General features: G+C 46.7%; 1 protein-coding gene across 1 annotated transcript in view; it reads right to left on the bottom strand.

The window, feature by feature from the left end:
• LOC144169827 (lachesin-like) overlaps positions 1 to 15,470 on the bottom strand; it is a 111,651-nt gene that overhangs the window by 28,519 nt on the left and 67,662 nt on the right. The window contains exon 3 of the mRNA XM_077699191.1: positions 9,931 to 10,037. Coding sequence (XP_077555317.1) covers positions 9,931 to 10,037 — 107 coding nt within the window. The remainder of the gene's footprint in view (positions 1 to 9,930; positions 10,038 to 15,470) is intronic.

The raw sequence follows: 15,470 nt of genomic DNA, 5'->3' as shown, positions 1-15,470 counted from the left end.
GTAGTGCCCTTGGTGTCGTCTCTCATTTCTGCGCCCTCTTCGTTTTTCTCGGCGTTAATAGTCTCATTCAGAACACCGGATCATCCTAAGCGCCTGCTTCGTGAGTGAATGAAGCAACCTTGATCAATTTCCAAACAGTGCTAGCATCTGTTCCCACCTGCTTACACACATGATGAATATACAGTTGCAAAACCGCAGACGCATATCAAGCGTCGCTAGAGAAATATTCCGAGGGCACGTTGGACCTCCGAGGCAGGTGATGCAACTTGTCATTAGCGCCGGCCGGTTGCTTTCATTCGGCGAAAGCCTTTCATGAACGCCGCGATATCTTTGCACGTCTTGCGACGCTTAAGCCCGCTTATAGACCACCGCGCCAATCCAAAACACAAACACGCTTTCCACATGAATGCTGTAAAGCCGAGCGCCGACCCTCGTCTCGTAAGATAAGCCAACCGGACTCACAACGTCAAGGCCTGCGGGATGACAAAGCAGCATTTTTTAATGGCAGGTATTCAAAAGCTTCTCTAACCTCTTGTTACAAAAATGACCACCTGTATTTTATTGGCGGCGCTTGTGATAAGGGCGATGTCGCTCATTAGCTGGCCTTGACGAAAAGTAACGACCGCCAATTCAACTGCCACTACCAATGGAAGTGCAATTAGGCGACCGGCACACGATTTACACGGTAGAAAATCCTTACGTAAAGCCTCGCCGCCACAGTGAAGAACAGCGCGTGGTCAAGAAACCGCAATATTTGTTTTCCGCACACGAGTTTGCCGTCAGCGAAAGCCACGATCCGCTCGCTGATAATAAAAAAAGCCTCATCTGGCTAATGCAGCTAGTGCGAGTAAAACTTCTCCAGAACAATGACATGCAGATAGGCGTTTCCGGCAACGTTTGGCTAAAACAGGCAGAACGGCTGCTCAAACGAAAAGAACGATGTTTGGTTTCTCTGTTCAAAGACGGCGTCGACGACATTGTCTTGAGACTAGAAACCGGTCAGCCGCAATCAACACCCAAAGACGAAGGCTCTTTTGTTGCTGAAATGTAAAAAGGTCCACCTACGCTGGTTGTATTGAAATGCGCGAGCGCGCTGCTGTTTTCCAGAATTTATAGTTACTATGAACTGAAAAAAACATGATCGGACGGAAATTTCAAAGTAGCAAGTTGCTTTCGCAAATACCCGCAGGGAGTCTTTTTCCTGCGTCGACATAACAGTGCACTTGGCGACGAAGTGAGGGCTTTACATTCTAGTGCATTGCATAACACGAACACCACCCATTGATATAGCTCGGGTGCAAAATAAAATTTGAGATAAATTGAACTTAATTGAATTGAAAAAGAAAAGAATATTTCTGCCGTGTTTAAGCACATGTGGATGCGTTTACTTCCTAACCACTCCCACGTCCTTCATTCCCTAGTCTCTTTTCAGTGAACACCACTGTGAACATCACCCACATCACTCTGCCCCTATTCCCCAGCCCCTGTCGCTTGCAAGACAACGTATAGAGTGATATCAAACGCGGAAACGAATATTTTTGCAACCCTACCTCCTTAACATTCCTCAACCTCGCAAGAGCCGCTCACATATATAGTGTTAATACTGCGTACAAAGAAGAAAAGTAAATACTATTTTCCCGACGTGTTCGGCGTTTCGGCGATCGGCTTGATACAGAACGGGAAGCGACCTAACGTCGCGCTCGAGTGCAGTACGTAGATTCTGCACGCAAAGCTTCTTTCAGCCCAGGTCATGCAAAAACCAGCGCAAATGGCCGAGGCAGTGACAGAACAATCATGGTGGCGGGTAGAAATTGGAGTGCGCAGGGAATAATTCATGGGATCCGAGGAGCTTCAATTACGGGGCCACGGGTCCGTCTCAGTCCACGCTATGCATCGTTAAACGCTTCACCGTGCCCCCGCATGGCCAGGCAGCTTCAGACAGATGGCCAGCGTCACAGTTAGATGTAGATATGTAGCAACTAAAATAATCCTTAATGAATACGAACAACTAGAAAAATATCTCAACTTGAAGTCTTCAGAAGCACTCGCCTGTCTAAATCCTTGGAATTTATTGCGCAGTTACTTGTATTAAATGCTGAATGAACACAACACTCTAGCCCGATAAAACGCCAGGTGTGTTGATGTGAGCTCCAGAACGCTCGCTTACCGATTATGTCAGGATTGGGGAGACTCACGTAACATTGAAAAACAGCCAAAGACTACCAGGCTGTGTGGACGACGAGCGCTACGGAAGACGCAAACGCTCCGTGACGCTCCGGTTCTATACTTTGTGTTACATGTAGTGCAACTCCCCGGATGAAACGAGCGAGATTGTACAGCGGAGCTTTTGGTGGCTAACGTTCCGTAGATTTTTCATGTACCAGAAAAAATTCCCGAGGCTCCACATGTCTTAGAAATGTGAGCTATTCCAAAAACGCGTAGCGTTCATGTGTGTGGGTGTTTGCTTTTGAAGTACGAAGCGTTCTATGGCGCGAGACAATCGTATGCGGTTGTTTGTTTGCTTGTTTGTTCATTCGTTTGTCTATTTGTTTGTTTGTTTGTTTTGTTTGTATGTTTGAGTGCTTACTGTTTTTTTTATTTAGCTTTGCACTTGATTTAACTGAACAGGTTACCGTTTTACATTTTGAATTTCACTTAGGCTCTTCTGTCGTCGTAACTGGAGGCCGCGTATAGCCCGGACTACCGAAGAGTACCGTGGCTACGAAGAGCGATGGCACGAGCAGAGTCGAGAATGTAATTGTCGCCGGCTGGCAGCAAACATCAATGAGTATCGTGCAGAAAACGCTCAACACGTGCGACAAGTTAGACAAGACGACCAACGTCGCGGGGTGGAGTACGCATATCCCAAGGACGCATGTACCGTGCGGCTTAATTGAAAGCGTTAAGGGTGCATACAATTAAATTCGAAACAGTCTTCCTGGACAGACAGTTTGGGTGTGGTTGTACGGTGTGTGATCTGCTTTTGTTCTACAACATGACCAAGATGAGCCGATGTGCGGGGTCCTACAAAGCGCACTCGTGCTCTGCAAGTGCTGTCGGACTCCTTTCCAGACACCGGGGACGTCGAGAATTTCCAATTGCCATCACGGCTCCAGTGGCATGCGAGAAAGTGATAGCAGAGGCCCTATAATACTAGCTTGCACGCATATTGCCGTCAATGTTCTTGCACTTCATAGTTGAGAGATGCGGAAAGTTAGCTAGAGATTAAGAATTCAGCAAGGTACAGAAATCACGGAAGCAGTTGCATCGATACAGGTTTCGATATAATACTGGTACAGTTATTACGCTTGAAGATCAAGTACACGATGTCATATATCCTGACTGTAATGTCCTGTAGCAGTTATGTTGGATGATAAGTATCGTTTCTGTTAAGTATTTGCTACTATTTTGTGGTCCCATCACGGGGCATTCAGCCAGCCTTTTTATGCGCGTTCTTTAGTATTTATACTCCAGTAACTTTTGACACTCGCGCAGCACCACTGTGAGTTCAGGCTGTGAGTAGAGTAAGGGCGTAGAGTAAAATGTAATGTAATGTAAACAAAATGTTTGTGTAAAACAAAAAATGGGGCAGTTTTGGCTATGAAGTGCGGTTTGTTTTATTCCGAAAAAACTGGCGAAGCTTGCGCTAAGTCGCGCGAGGCTGGAACCATAGCGAAGCTACAGGATTTCGTTCTACGTGAGCACTGAAGACACATAACCACGCATTTGTACAAGTTTGAAATTGTTTCTTTACATGTTCCCTCATCGCTTTGCACTGGGCTATACGTATATCGCCATATGCATCGATGTTACCGTGTTCCTCATGCCAAACGTTACACGAGTGGTAGCGATTAATGACAGCAAAAGCGCAGAGGCAGCCCGGCCGTACGTGCACGACGCATGCGCGGTGTTCCTGGAGTCGCGTCGAAGTTCCGTGGAGCAGGTGTGGCGCCAGCTGTGGCGTAGTTGGTTGCTAGGCAACGCGTGGCGCACCTCGAGGTTTTCACCAGCTTTTATTTTTTCTTTTTCGCTATCGCCATTGCGCGAGCCGGGGACGCTCGGCGGTCGTCGCAAGGCACGCGCTCACGAGAGCTCGACATTTTCTTGGCATATTTAGCGCGATACGCGCAACATATGACGGCCAGCTATAAGAGCTCCGCTGTTAATATAAGCCCGCCACTACCAATCAGCAAAATCTGGTTGTCTCTTCCGCGAGTACACGGAATACTGCCTAAACCGCAATCCTGCATGAGTGCGTAGCAGCAAAGCAGTAGAAAACAAGCAAATCACATCGCTCTGCAGATAACGACGCCTCAACGATAAAAGCACCGCTGCGTATGCACCGTCCCAATTTATCATAATTGACTACGTAAATTACCGAGGCATCCTGAGGCCCGCTGATTGCTATCTCGTGTCGGAACCCAATTGTTGTGATGTTTTCACGGCGACCAAAAACCCATTACAAGTGCACCTGAATATTCAAGTTATTCAAGGATGAATGGGGTGATGGATAAGTAAAGAGATGGATGGATGCATGGCAGGGGATGGAAGAACTCCCCTGACGCTGAACACGGGCCAGTGAAGCTCTTGGGATAAGCCTTCACCTTGGATGAAGACCGAGCCAGGGATAACGGTGGTGATGAAACCGACATTCATAATAAATTAGAGTTTTGGGAATTGCAATTATGAATTTGCGAACCGCGGTTGTTGATTTATGAACTGTTGATCCGATTTTAGACATTTTTGCTACTGAGGCAAGACACGTTCGTTTCCGCCCGCCGCAGTTGAACTGTAAAGTCTTGTTATGACGTACCCGACACTAGCCTCTGCCAAGGGTCCAGTAAAAATGTTCAAATTTATTTTACAACTTGCCGAGCCTATTTGCCTGATAGTCTGAAGGAGTTACTTGGGAGGGATTTGGATAGTGCACATGATAGGGTTGACGCCGCCACCAAAAATAAACTCTAGATGACGACGAATACACCCACACGAGCAACATTTCAATGCGTGTTCGAAACCGATTAAAACAAACATCCACAAAACTTGGGAGCAAATGCCCAACAAAAGTGACCCGTGTGTAAAGCGGCATTGCTAACGTTTTTTGTCTGTGAGCCTGACTGGGCAAGAGCAATCAAATCATTTTCTTCTCAGAACTGACAGCAAATAAATTGGGTCATTCAGTTGAGCCATCTGTTGTCGTTTCTTAACAATTGACACAACTCTCCTCGTGCCTCGTGAAATCCCAAGACAAGGCATAGACGCTCTTTCCATCAAAAGGAAAATTTAGGTATGCGACCTAGCAGGGACGTCTATTAAACGCGCCTAATTTATTTTCACGAAAAGCTCAATGACCTTCCGGTTCACCTTCTGCCCAATTCCCCGACGACGTCACGGTGGAACGCCCGACGGTGACGCCTCTAAGATAATTAAACTTTCTTCAAATAGGACGGGCCCATTTCTTTCCTTGTGTAAACTTGCCCCGAGAAACCACTCGCACACTGCTGCACAGAGCGCGCACTGCATAAATAAAACAGACATCGGCAAAAATTAGTTCCGATGCTAATTCCGCTGCATCAGAAGCTCTTTGGTGGAAGAGGGACACATTAGATGACAATGGAAATAAAAACGAGAGGGGAATGTTATAGCGACAATACCTATAGATACTGTTTTCGATTCGTTGGTTTAAAACACGGAAAGAGAAAAAACTAGCGCGAGGTTCCCGCTCTGGGCCGCCCGCTCCAGAAACGGCTGCCCGAATGAATAAACGAATCGAAGTACTTTCATTTTTGCGTGTGTGTTCGGCGTCTCGGGAAGAAAAAAGCGGAGCTTCCCGACGTTTGTTCTCTGACACGGCTGGGGCGGAATTAGACGCGATTCTTAATTAACGAGAGCGCACTCGGGCGACAAGAGCCAACAACGTCAGGCTTGAGACGCGGCAGCGGAAACGAAATAACGATGTGGGAGAGGGGGGCGATGAAAAGGAGAGGGAGAGTAACGGAGGATGGGGAGCTGATTAGTAATCGTGTCCGTCTGTCTCTCTATCTCGCGGAAGATTCTTGATCCCTCCTCTAGGAATTCTTTCTCATTAAGCCTTGTTGTGGTGGTTTCTATGAGCGGTGTGAGCGAGAGACTTCGGAATTGCTTTTGATAGAAAGTTTCATACGGAAGAGGTGGCTTTCATTGGCGTTTTTGTGAGATAAGATACACTATTCTTTCCCGGACTTTAGTCTCATCAAGTGCGAATGGCTTCGCTAAGATGTAGAGACTGAGTTCATGCACGTCGGACAAGCGCTCCTGCACTTTCGCTTTTAGAAAATCGGCCTTGGCAACTAGGCTAGGGAATCAGCTCAACTGCTGCTTTTTCTCTAACCCGTCGTAGAGCTGCGTTTGAAAATGGGGTAATGCTTGCTGCACATGATAAACACCAAAGAGCGGTATTGAAACACTTTAGATTACGCAAGGTTGGTTCGCTTTCTCTAAAAGCACATTCATTTTTCATTGTGCCATTGCCAGAAGGCGATAGTCTGTGTGCACCCGTAAGAGATATAGAGAAAGAAGAATGGTGCCTGTTACTTGAGTGTATCGAATAAGTTGCTTACTGCCGGTTTCGCAACAAAATGATTGCGCTTTATCGGAAGAGGACACGAGGTAACTGGCCTACTAACGGTGCACTTATAATCGAGTATATCTTTTTGTTCAGCCATTTATTATAATACGCAAGAAAAATTCTGCAATACCTTGAATAATGACTGCATATATACGTCCGTTTTATATGCACGAGAAGTTTCGGTGTTTAAAAATAAAAGTAAATAATTATTATTGCGGAGAGTAATCCTCTTCCCATTCCCATTATTGCTCTTATCATTCCCATTATTCCAGTTTATTTTATCAGAACGTGCGAGGTCATTCCCATTATTCCAGTTTATTTTATCAGAACGTGCGAGGTCGATAAAATAACAAGAAAACCGGCGTACGAGATTCAACACTCCGCGCTGAAAAACGACTGAATGCCAAATAGAACGTCCAGGTGTACATCTTGATTAATAGCAAGCACTGGCCTGACTAGAAAGAACCGGCCTAAAGACAGTTGGCGATTGTATCAGCGTAATTGTTAAGGAATATACCTAGTATTTTTTTTTTCATTTATTGTGGGGTTTAACGCGCCGACGTAACTCAGGCGATGAGGCGCGCCGTAGTGGAGGGCTCCGGTTTAATTTTGACCACCTGGGGATCTTTAACGTGCGCCGAAATCTCGTACATACGGGCGTTTTTTTTTTTTTTTTTTTTGCTTTTCGCCTCCATCAGAAAAGCGGCCGCCGCGGCCGGGAATCGAACCCGCGACCTCGTGCTCAGCAGCACAACGCCTTAGCCACTGAGCCACCGCGGCGGGTGAATATACCTAGTAGTAAGCGTACTTACAGTTCGCCGGTAACAATTAGAAGAAAAGCCTCTTAGATGTGGCAGTAAAAAGCTTGAGACAAACAGTGACGCTTCGTTCTTGCGAAACTAAGTGAAATATATTCGTGTTGTTTGTAGGAGCAGTCATCCATCACCACCTTCTTTAGTGAGGCGCACGCTAGCGGTTTTGAAGCCACAGAAAGAAAGCGTACGCAGACGAAGTAGCGGTTACATGTCTGGGCAATAAAGCGGCGCAAGTGCAGTAACACATCCGGGCTCAGCAAGACCAACAAGAAGGAGGCGGCATGAGATTGGCGACATAGGTAAACTGGTGAGCTCGCATCGAAGCTGTCAACCGAAAGGGGGTTTGACGTATAGCAACAATGCATCGTCATTGTGTGAGCAATAGAGTGGGTGTGTCTGCGAATTTTGTTACGGCACTCTGTTTATTTTCACATAGCTTGATAACCACAAGGATTGAGATAATTCGAGAAGGACTTTCGAAACGGTGGCCTCGTTGCCATGATGGCGAGTATAAGCGCGGCGCGCCAGCTGTCGCTGCCTTCACGGGCCTAGAGACTCCTGCGACCGCTTGTACGTACGCGTTTAAAACCGTGTCTGCAGCTCGCGGCCGACAAAGGCTAAGGAGCAGAAATGACGGCGACGAAAGGCCGATACTGGTGGGCAAAAAAGGAGCAACAGGCAGCCAATGTCGCTGCTAGAGCTACTAAACGGGGCCCCTGAGACAGCTAGAGCACCAAGAACAGTAGACATTGTGTACGAGAGACGGGCGAGAAATACACCGTGGCGGTCTTCTGAAGCCGGAGCCAGACGTCCTCCCGAGTCAAGCCTCAAGCTCGCGAGGGAAAGGGATGGCACGCTCACACATTACTAAACATCAACCGATGGATCTTGAAATAACTTTTTTTTTCTAACAAGAATTTGACGAAAACAAAATATGAAGTCTGACAGTAAGGACCCGAACTTTTCCGCTTCATTACCCTAGGAAGTGTGCTGACACTTGCTCTACGCAAGAGTCAAAATAGAAGGAAAAAACATAAAGTTGACACTCAGTGATACCTCGTAATTATTAGTTTGCCCTTTAATTTGTTGATGTTTGTACACCAGAAAGAGTAAAAAAAGGAAACGTGACGCCATGTGCAAGAAAAAGTATTACACGTCAATAAATTTCCTTTCCTAACATCTTGCTGGTTAGGAAATAGCGCCACCCTTGCGAAATAAGTTTACTCAATAATTCGACTCTTCTAGAAGAGCCACTCACACTGAAACATTGATTTTTTTTTCATCTGTTGCTCTGCTCCGTACGTGAAATTTGAAGACACGCGCACTGGGAACAGCCTGGAGGGTGAACGTATAGTGTGTTTTCAGCAATACAACGGCAAAATAAAACGCAGTGTCTGGAGTGCTGTGCGATGGCACCTCGTTCAATGCCATTCGGCTGCGTGCTTTTGTTGTCGTCCGTAACGCCGCATCTGGCAGTACTTCACTCCACCTAACCTGACATAATCTAATCTGACCACCAAAACAGTATTTCAGATATCCGAAAACTAAAAGGAAGGATAAAGAGACAGAAGTATCAACATGACCGAAAACAAAAAGAGAAAAGAAGAAAATAAACGAGTTAAGCTGGCTCCGCAAACTCGGGCACTCGATATGACGGAGCTGAGACATGCTGAGGCTAGAGGCCGCCGGCCACCTTTACATCGCAAAAATAAAACTACACTTGCTCTTCCGCGTGATAATGCCCACTACAAGTGCAGAGTTGAAAGGAAAGACGGCACAGGCTGCAGTCGAGGCAGAAGAAAAGCTTAGCTGCCTATGGTGTACGAAAAGCGCAAGCTTGCGACTGCTCAAGCGGTGCTAAGTGCAGCAAGTGCAACACTTACAAAGGCGAAATATTGTATTTGGATGCGTTTTTCTTCGTTTTCCGAGATATGATTTTCCTTTTTCTTAAACGAGAGAGAGAGAGAGAGAGAGAGAGAGAGAGAGAGAGAGAGAGAGAGAGAGAGAGAGAGAGAGAGGGAGAGAGAGAGGGAGAGAGAGAGAGAGAGAGAGAGAGAGAGAGAGAGAGAGAGAGAGAGAGAGAGAGAGAGAAAGAGAGAGAGAGAGAGAGAGAGAGAGAGGACACCCCACTAGCGACAATTCGCCCGCTACTTCGTATTGAAGTGAACAAATTGAAATGAAAGAGCGAGAATTAAAAAAGAAAACGTGTGTGAGCGGGGCGCAGAAAGGAATAGTGTAACGTGCACACATGCCAGTATAGAGAGACATAGTACAGGCATTTTTTTTACCTGAACTGGCTGCACTGGTGCAAGCAGTGCAGCATATGTTCATTTTTTCTACTAGTTGATATCCTCAGTAGCACTCTGCACTGTTCTGCACGACACTGCACTAATCTGCACCAGTTCAGGTAAAAAAAATGCCCCTAGTGATAACCCAAAGCACAACATCAGAAGCTGTCGTCGGCAGCTGCACTACGATACTTGCTTGATCAATTATTGAGACACTCACCCTGTACAGGCCCAAGTTGTTGACGACGCACGGTAACTTGACAGTGCGACCCACAATGGCTGTGACGTTTGGCACTGGTTCGGCAAACTCTGGAAGAACCTCGTTTTCTGCGTATAGGGAGAGGCAAAGGAGGCGCCAAAGGCATTTAGGAAGTGAAATTGCAGACAATTATAAACGGAAAAGTAACAACAGACGCAAGAGTACATCCCAGAAAATATATACACAATCTTTCGTACACGCCTAATAACAAGTAAGACCAATATGCAAGCAGACTTGTGTAAAAGCACTCGTAGCTATGATGCGCAAAGACCATATCCTTCGTAATGGTGGCGAGCAGCAACACCATCATCAGCCCCCCCCCCCCCCCCCCCCCTTCACTCCCCTTCCCCACCCAATATCGTAAACTGCACAGATGCCCTTATCACCCACAGCGTGGCTAGCAAGCCCAGCCACGAGAACCCTCGCGATCCCGAGCTTATGCGGATGCCGGTCGTTGCTGCTGTCTAGACCGGCCCGAACACTTCCGTGGCTGAAATAAATGTGGGATCCCACTGTTGAGTCCTCGACGTATCCTGAATATAAAGAATTTCGCGCACTGCTTATTACATTCGTGATGCATGCGTGCGTCTGTGCCTAGATCTCCGCGATAGGGTCGAGATCTTCCCTTTCACCAAAGTCTTCAACTTTGGAAGGAGAGGATTAAGACGCCAAAATATTGCACTGTGGTCGTCATTATTTCGCCCTTGTTTGAGGGCTCAATTAGCTGAACGGTGCGCTTATATACAATTTCTTCAACGCACTCTTCAATGGTAAAGCAAAGGGACGAAACTTTGCTGCCCTGTTGCTCACAAAACAATGCCATAGGTCCCGTGCCGAAACGCTCTGTAGTGTTTTCAGCATTGCGTAGCCGAATCGATTGAAAACTATGCGAAGGTATGTCGTATTGTGCTTTTTTAGGTTTATAAGTGCTAATTTAGCAGGCCTGAAGACATTGCTGAGCTGTAGAGTGCTTTCGGTGCAGGCAGATGAACGCAGATTCGCCGGGAAAAAAAAACCTCTCCATTTTGTCTCATGTTTCGGTGACTCTGATGTCTTACTTTCACGCAGTGAAATATTGTGGGCCATTTAATGCTGCTGGCATATAAACATGCATCATGGATTTCAGGTTTCAGACAGCGTTACTGTACACACTTAGCATATATTTAATCATGTCATTCTCAAGCAGCTAAGAATTCGTAAGCACTTTTTCATATCGGTTAAGCCTGGGCGCTCACGCATGTACACGACGTAGTGCCGGCTGCCATGTGGCATTGCAGGCAACAAAAGTGCTAGTATATACCGTACTTTGGCTAAAAATGGCGCTTTTTTTTTTTTTTTTGCATGAGCACTTCTTGCCGGATCCTCCACTGAAATCTGTTCATCGGTCCATCTGTCCGCGGACAGCGAAGGCCCCACGAACTGTAAATTATAAAATGATCTGGACATATTAGAAAGCCCTTTATTTAAAGGCCCAAAAGAGCATACACGGCGCAGACGTGCATATGCGCGGAGGTTCCAATGTGGAGAAGAAAGCCGTGAAGAGAATGATAACTCACTCTTTTTCAAGTTCCACTCCAGAGTTTCTTCCATTTCCTTTTTTCATTTCTTTTGTGCGCTAAGAGTACCGCCATTCGTTTCGTGAAAAAACCAGATACTTGAACTGGGAACATTTCAGATGTACAAAAAGTTCAAAGCAGAGGCTTTGGTTAAAATCATTTCGGTTGTGCTATTAATGCACAATGGTAGTTACCGAACATCTAACGTTGTACTGGACTTTTTGAATGTCAGTGTGTTTGTGAGTAAGGTACGCTGGCTGCGAACGAAAGGGGAAAAGATGTCCGTTGAGCAGATCAAACAAATTGCAATGGGGCCCTAGAACGGGTGGCTTTATTTGAACCACCTTCATTCGGTATTATTCGTGTTTGGGAGCTGACTTTACGCGTTGACTGTTTTTTGGAAGAGGAGTATTTCCTTTGCTCGGCAGCAAAAAGCGGGAACGTCGTTTTATATATATTCGTACTCCAAAACACACAAAAAGTGGTATTAAATCCTATATTTCATAAGCGAACGCAGTTTCTATACACACTACGAAGTGAAAGTTTAACTAAAACTGCGAACCTCGGCTGTACTCGCCCGCTCACAGCGAAGCCCAAACCAATGACAGGTACTCACACAAGACCTTGGCAATTTTAGCAATTAAATGTAGCTAAAAAAGCAGCCGTTCGGTGTTATCGAGGCACTGATTAGTCTTTGCCTTGGAAGCGCATTGTAATGACTATACAAGCAAGCTCTCATTTGAATACGTGTGAACGAGGTTCCATCAGTTATTGCTCGGCTGATGCGAAGTTCCCTGAGTCCTGGTTGTTGCCTTGTTAAACAAACATTTCTTACTTTGGGGGCCCTTGTAATTTTAGCACAGCGAACCTAGATCATAGGGTACAAAGAACACCAATAAAGCGAATAACGACAATCAAAGAAATCCTTCGCGATTCGGCTATCAGTTCATCCTGCTCTGACGAATTCGCCGCAGCTGCACCAGGCAGCACTATTTTTCGCGTACGCCCGCAGGAATTTCAAGGTCGCTATCCTTTCTCAAAGAAATGAGCCTTTATTGAGCAACGTTGAGAATTTGGCGAGTCGGTGCACATTCGTCTTGTGTTGCAGCGAAAATTCATAAAGACGAAGGCAGTGAAAGCACAGACGATCGGCGCTTGTCTCGTCTTTTTTGCCTTTGTCCTCACGTGTTTGCGCTCTAATGCGAAATGAAGCCTTTTTTGGAGCTTTGTAGATATTACAGCTCGGTGCTTGTTTACAAGAAACATGCCCATGGGAATGTCTTTTTTTGTTTGTTTCTTCATAACGTTGGCGGCATTAGTCCCCACAAAGGTAGGCGGGAGCATTATTTAGTTTCTTTGTAAAAGTAACTCATTTAACAACTCTACAACTAAAGGAGGATGGAGAAATAGTTTGGAGTCTATAATGCGTCGGCGACCTTTGTGAGCGGAGCAGCTTCCGACAATCCTACAGCTTTATATCTCCCCGCACTTGTCCCCTGCCTGTAAAGCGTACTACATTGCACCTACATAATAGTTGCAAAACTTCCAACTCGCAGGGAAACTTCGTGAACTACTTTGTAATAAGATTCTTCGAAGGGGGGTACAGTTGCAAAAAAAGTACTTTTGAAGTTCTTGAATCCCTGCAACCCTTTGTTCTCGCGTGCCGTTACGCAGAAACGGCTTGAGACGATACAGCGTGGATTTCTTTAACAAGAAAAGTTTGGTATGATATATTGAACGACGGATTTTAACTGCAAACTCGACAACCAAGGATATTTCAATATGCACGGAACGGATTTGAGGGCATTTTAGATTATCACGCGCACAAAAAAGTTCTGGGCCGGTGCTCTTACAGCTTTTACTGTTGTTCTTACCCTTTGTGGTTCTGTCTCAGCAGCTTCGCACATTTTCTCTCCGTGCACAAGCAGCCCAGCCTTCGTAATTTTAGCTCCTAGCCGCGAATCTAGTGCATCTAAATAATTATTGGAAAATAACCTGAAAAGTCGGAACGCAAGCAAGTCGTCTCTACATCTGTTTTGTCTGCACCAGAACCACTGTTTGGAGAATGCTGCAATTTTCTAGGATTCTTTAAAATATTACAGACAGCGCCAGTTAATGGCTCACGGAGAGGGTTTAATGGCTTAGCACAATAGTTTTCTTATTCATCGGCATGCGCTGTGGTATTGTGTACCTCTATAAATAGTCGCGCCATCCCCCCCTCCCCACCTTGCCGCAAACGAAAGAAACGGTGATTACGAATACCTGCGAAATAATGAGAATGCCACAGTAGACGGGAAGTAATTTGGCAGTATATATGCCGATGTTGGTGTTCCAGTTCTGAAGCGGCTAGTCGCGGTTTAAATGTGCCGTTCAAAAAAACATGTCTCACAAATGGCTAGGCTAGTAAAGGAAGCAGAAATAACCTATGGGATCTTCGTGCACCGTCGCAATTCACTCAAAACCACCCCACCACAAAGCCATTCTCTTAAGTCACTGTTGATGCTGATACGTCTGTAAAGCAAACTGGCATCTAGAATTTAAAGGAAGGTCAACAATTCAACATTTCTTCTTGTGTTATTTACGTTTCAGCATTATCATGAGCTGTTTTTGATGTTTTAAATCTTTTCAACAACAGAGCTGTTTAAGCTTTTATTTCAGCCGTACAGCGTAAAGAAATACAAAGGAAAAAGACCGAGCTCACGTGAGCATGCGCCTTATGAGCAGCGCCCGGCGCCTGCCAAACTGCGCATAGGCTTGAGCCACGTGAAGAGCTGGCAATAAATTAAAAAAAAATTGGCGCAGCTCGCACTAGTGGTGCAAGGGTGGAGAAACAGCAGAGCTGGCGCTCCCGTCGCTCCGTCGGAGACCCGGCTGTTGCACCTCTCATGAATTTCCGAACTTGTCGCTGAAACTTCTCCATGACCAGCAGACCCGGAACGTTTTGTCCGCACGCTTTAACATCTCTTCTAAAATACACAACGTTAGCAAGAACCCGCGGCAACCGGATTCGTGAACTCGGAGTCTGTGCTCCACACTTAAGGCGAGAACGCACGTGAACTGAGGATGAGACCAGCACGCGAGAGAGCACGCCACGAACGCTGGGCGGAGTGTTCTCGAAGGTCGAGCGGGCCACCACCGGGCACTCGTCACGCGGCGCACGCTCACGTGCGCTCGGTATTTGTTCTTGATATTTTTTTGCTAGCTCTTCACGTGGCGCAAGCCCACGCTCAGGCCTGAACGACACCAGGCGCTCATCAGAAAGCACGCGCTCACTCATCATGACCCCGGCCCACACCGGTGTGAGGGGTAACCCCCCACACCGGTGTGGGGGGGGTAACGAGGCGGCCCAGGCTACGGCTCGAGAACTCACTATCCGAGCGGGCCCCAGTCTTGTCCCCTCACACGGTACCAGATCGGCTCGAGATAGCCTTCTCAGCTATCACGACTTGGTCCTACACTACCGTCTCTCCCGCCGAACGTTTCCCCCCGCTCATGTCAGCCTTAATAACTCCCAGGAACGCACATGGCGGCTCTTGCAGACCGACACTCTTTCATGTCGTGCAGTGCTGCATCATATCCCCCCACACTATTTCTCTACCCCAACTGCCCTTCGTGCGGTGCTGTAGCCACCGTGTCGCACTCCATGTGGGCATGTCCTAATGATCGCTTCCCCTCCATAGCGTGTGACGAGCAGTGGGAGGGGGCGCTGGGTAGCTCGGATCCGGGGATCCAAATCTCCCTGGTGAACCGAGCCACCGCTGTCGCCGTCAGGCTCATGCCACCGGCCACCCCACCCTCTTAACTGCCTTGTACAATAAAGTCTCTCTCTCTCTCTCTCTCTCTCTCTCTCTCTCTCTCTCTCTCTCTCTCTCTCTCTCTCTCTCTCTCTCATGCGCTCGGGCTGAGCTTTCTGGTAAAGTTCTACGGCGGAACTGAAAGCTTAAC

This window comes from Haemaphysalis longicornis, unplaced genomic scaffold, assembly GCF_048455015.1.
Source record: "Haemaphysalis longicornis isolate Haplotype H1 unplaced genomic scaffold, Haemaphysalis longicornis Haplotype H1 scaffold_2, whole genome shotgun sequence".
Taxonomy (NCBI): domain Eukaryota; kingdom Metazoa; phylum Arthropoda; class Arachnida; order Ixodida; family Ixodidae; genus Haemaphysalis; species Haemaphysalis longicornis.
The sequence above is the reverse complement of the archived record's forward strand: the minus strand, read 5'-3'. Positions and strand labels throughout refer to the sequence as shown.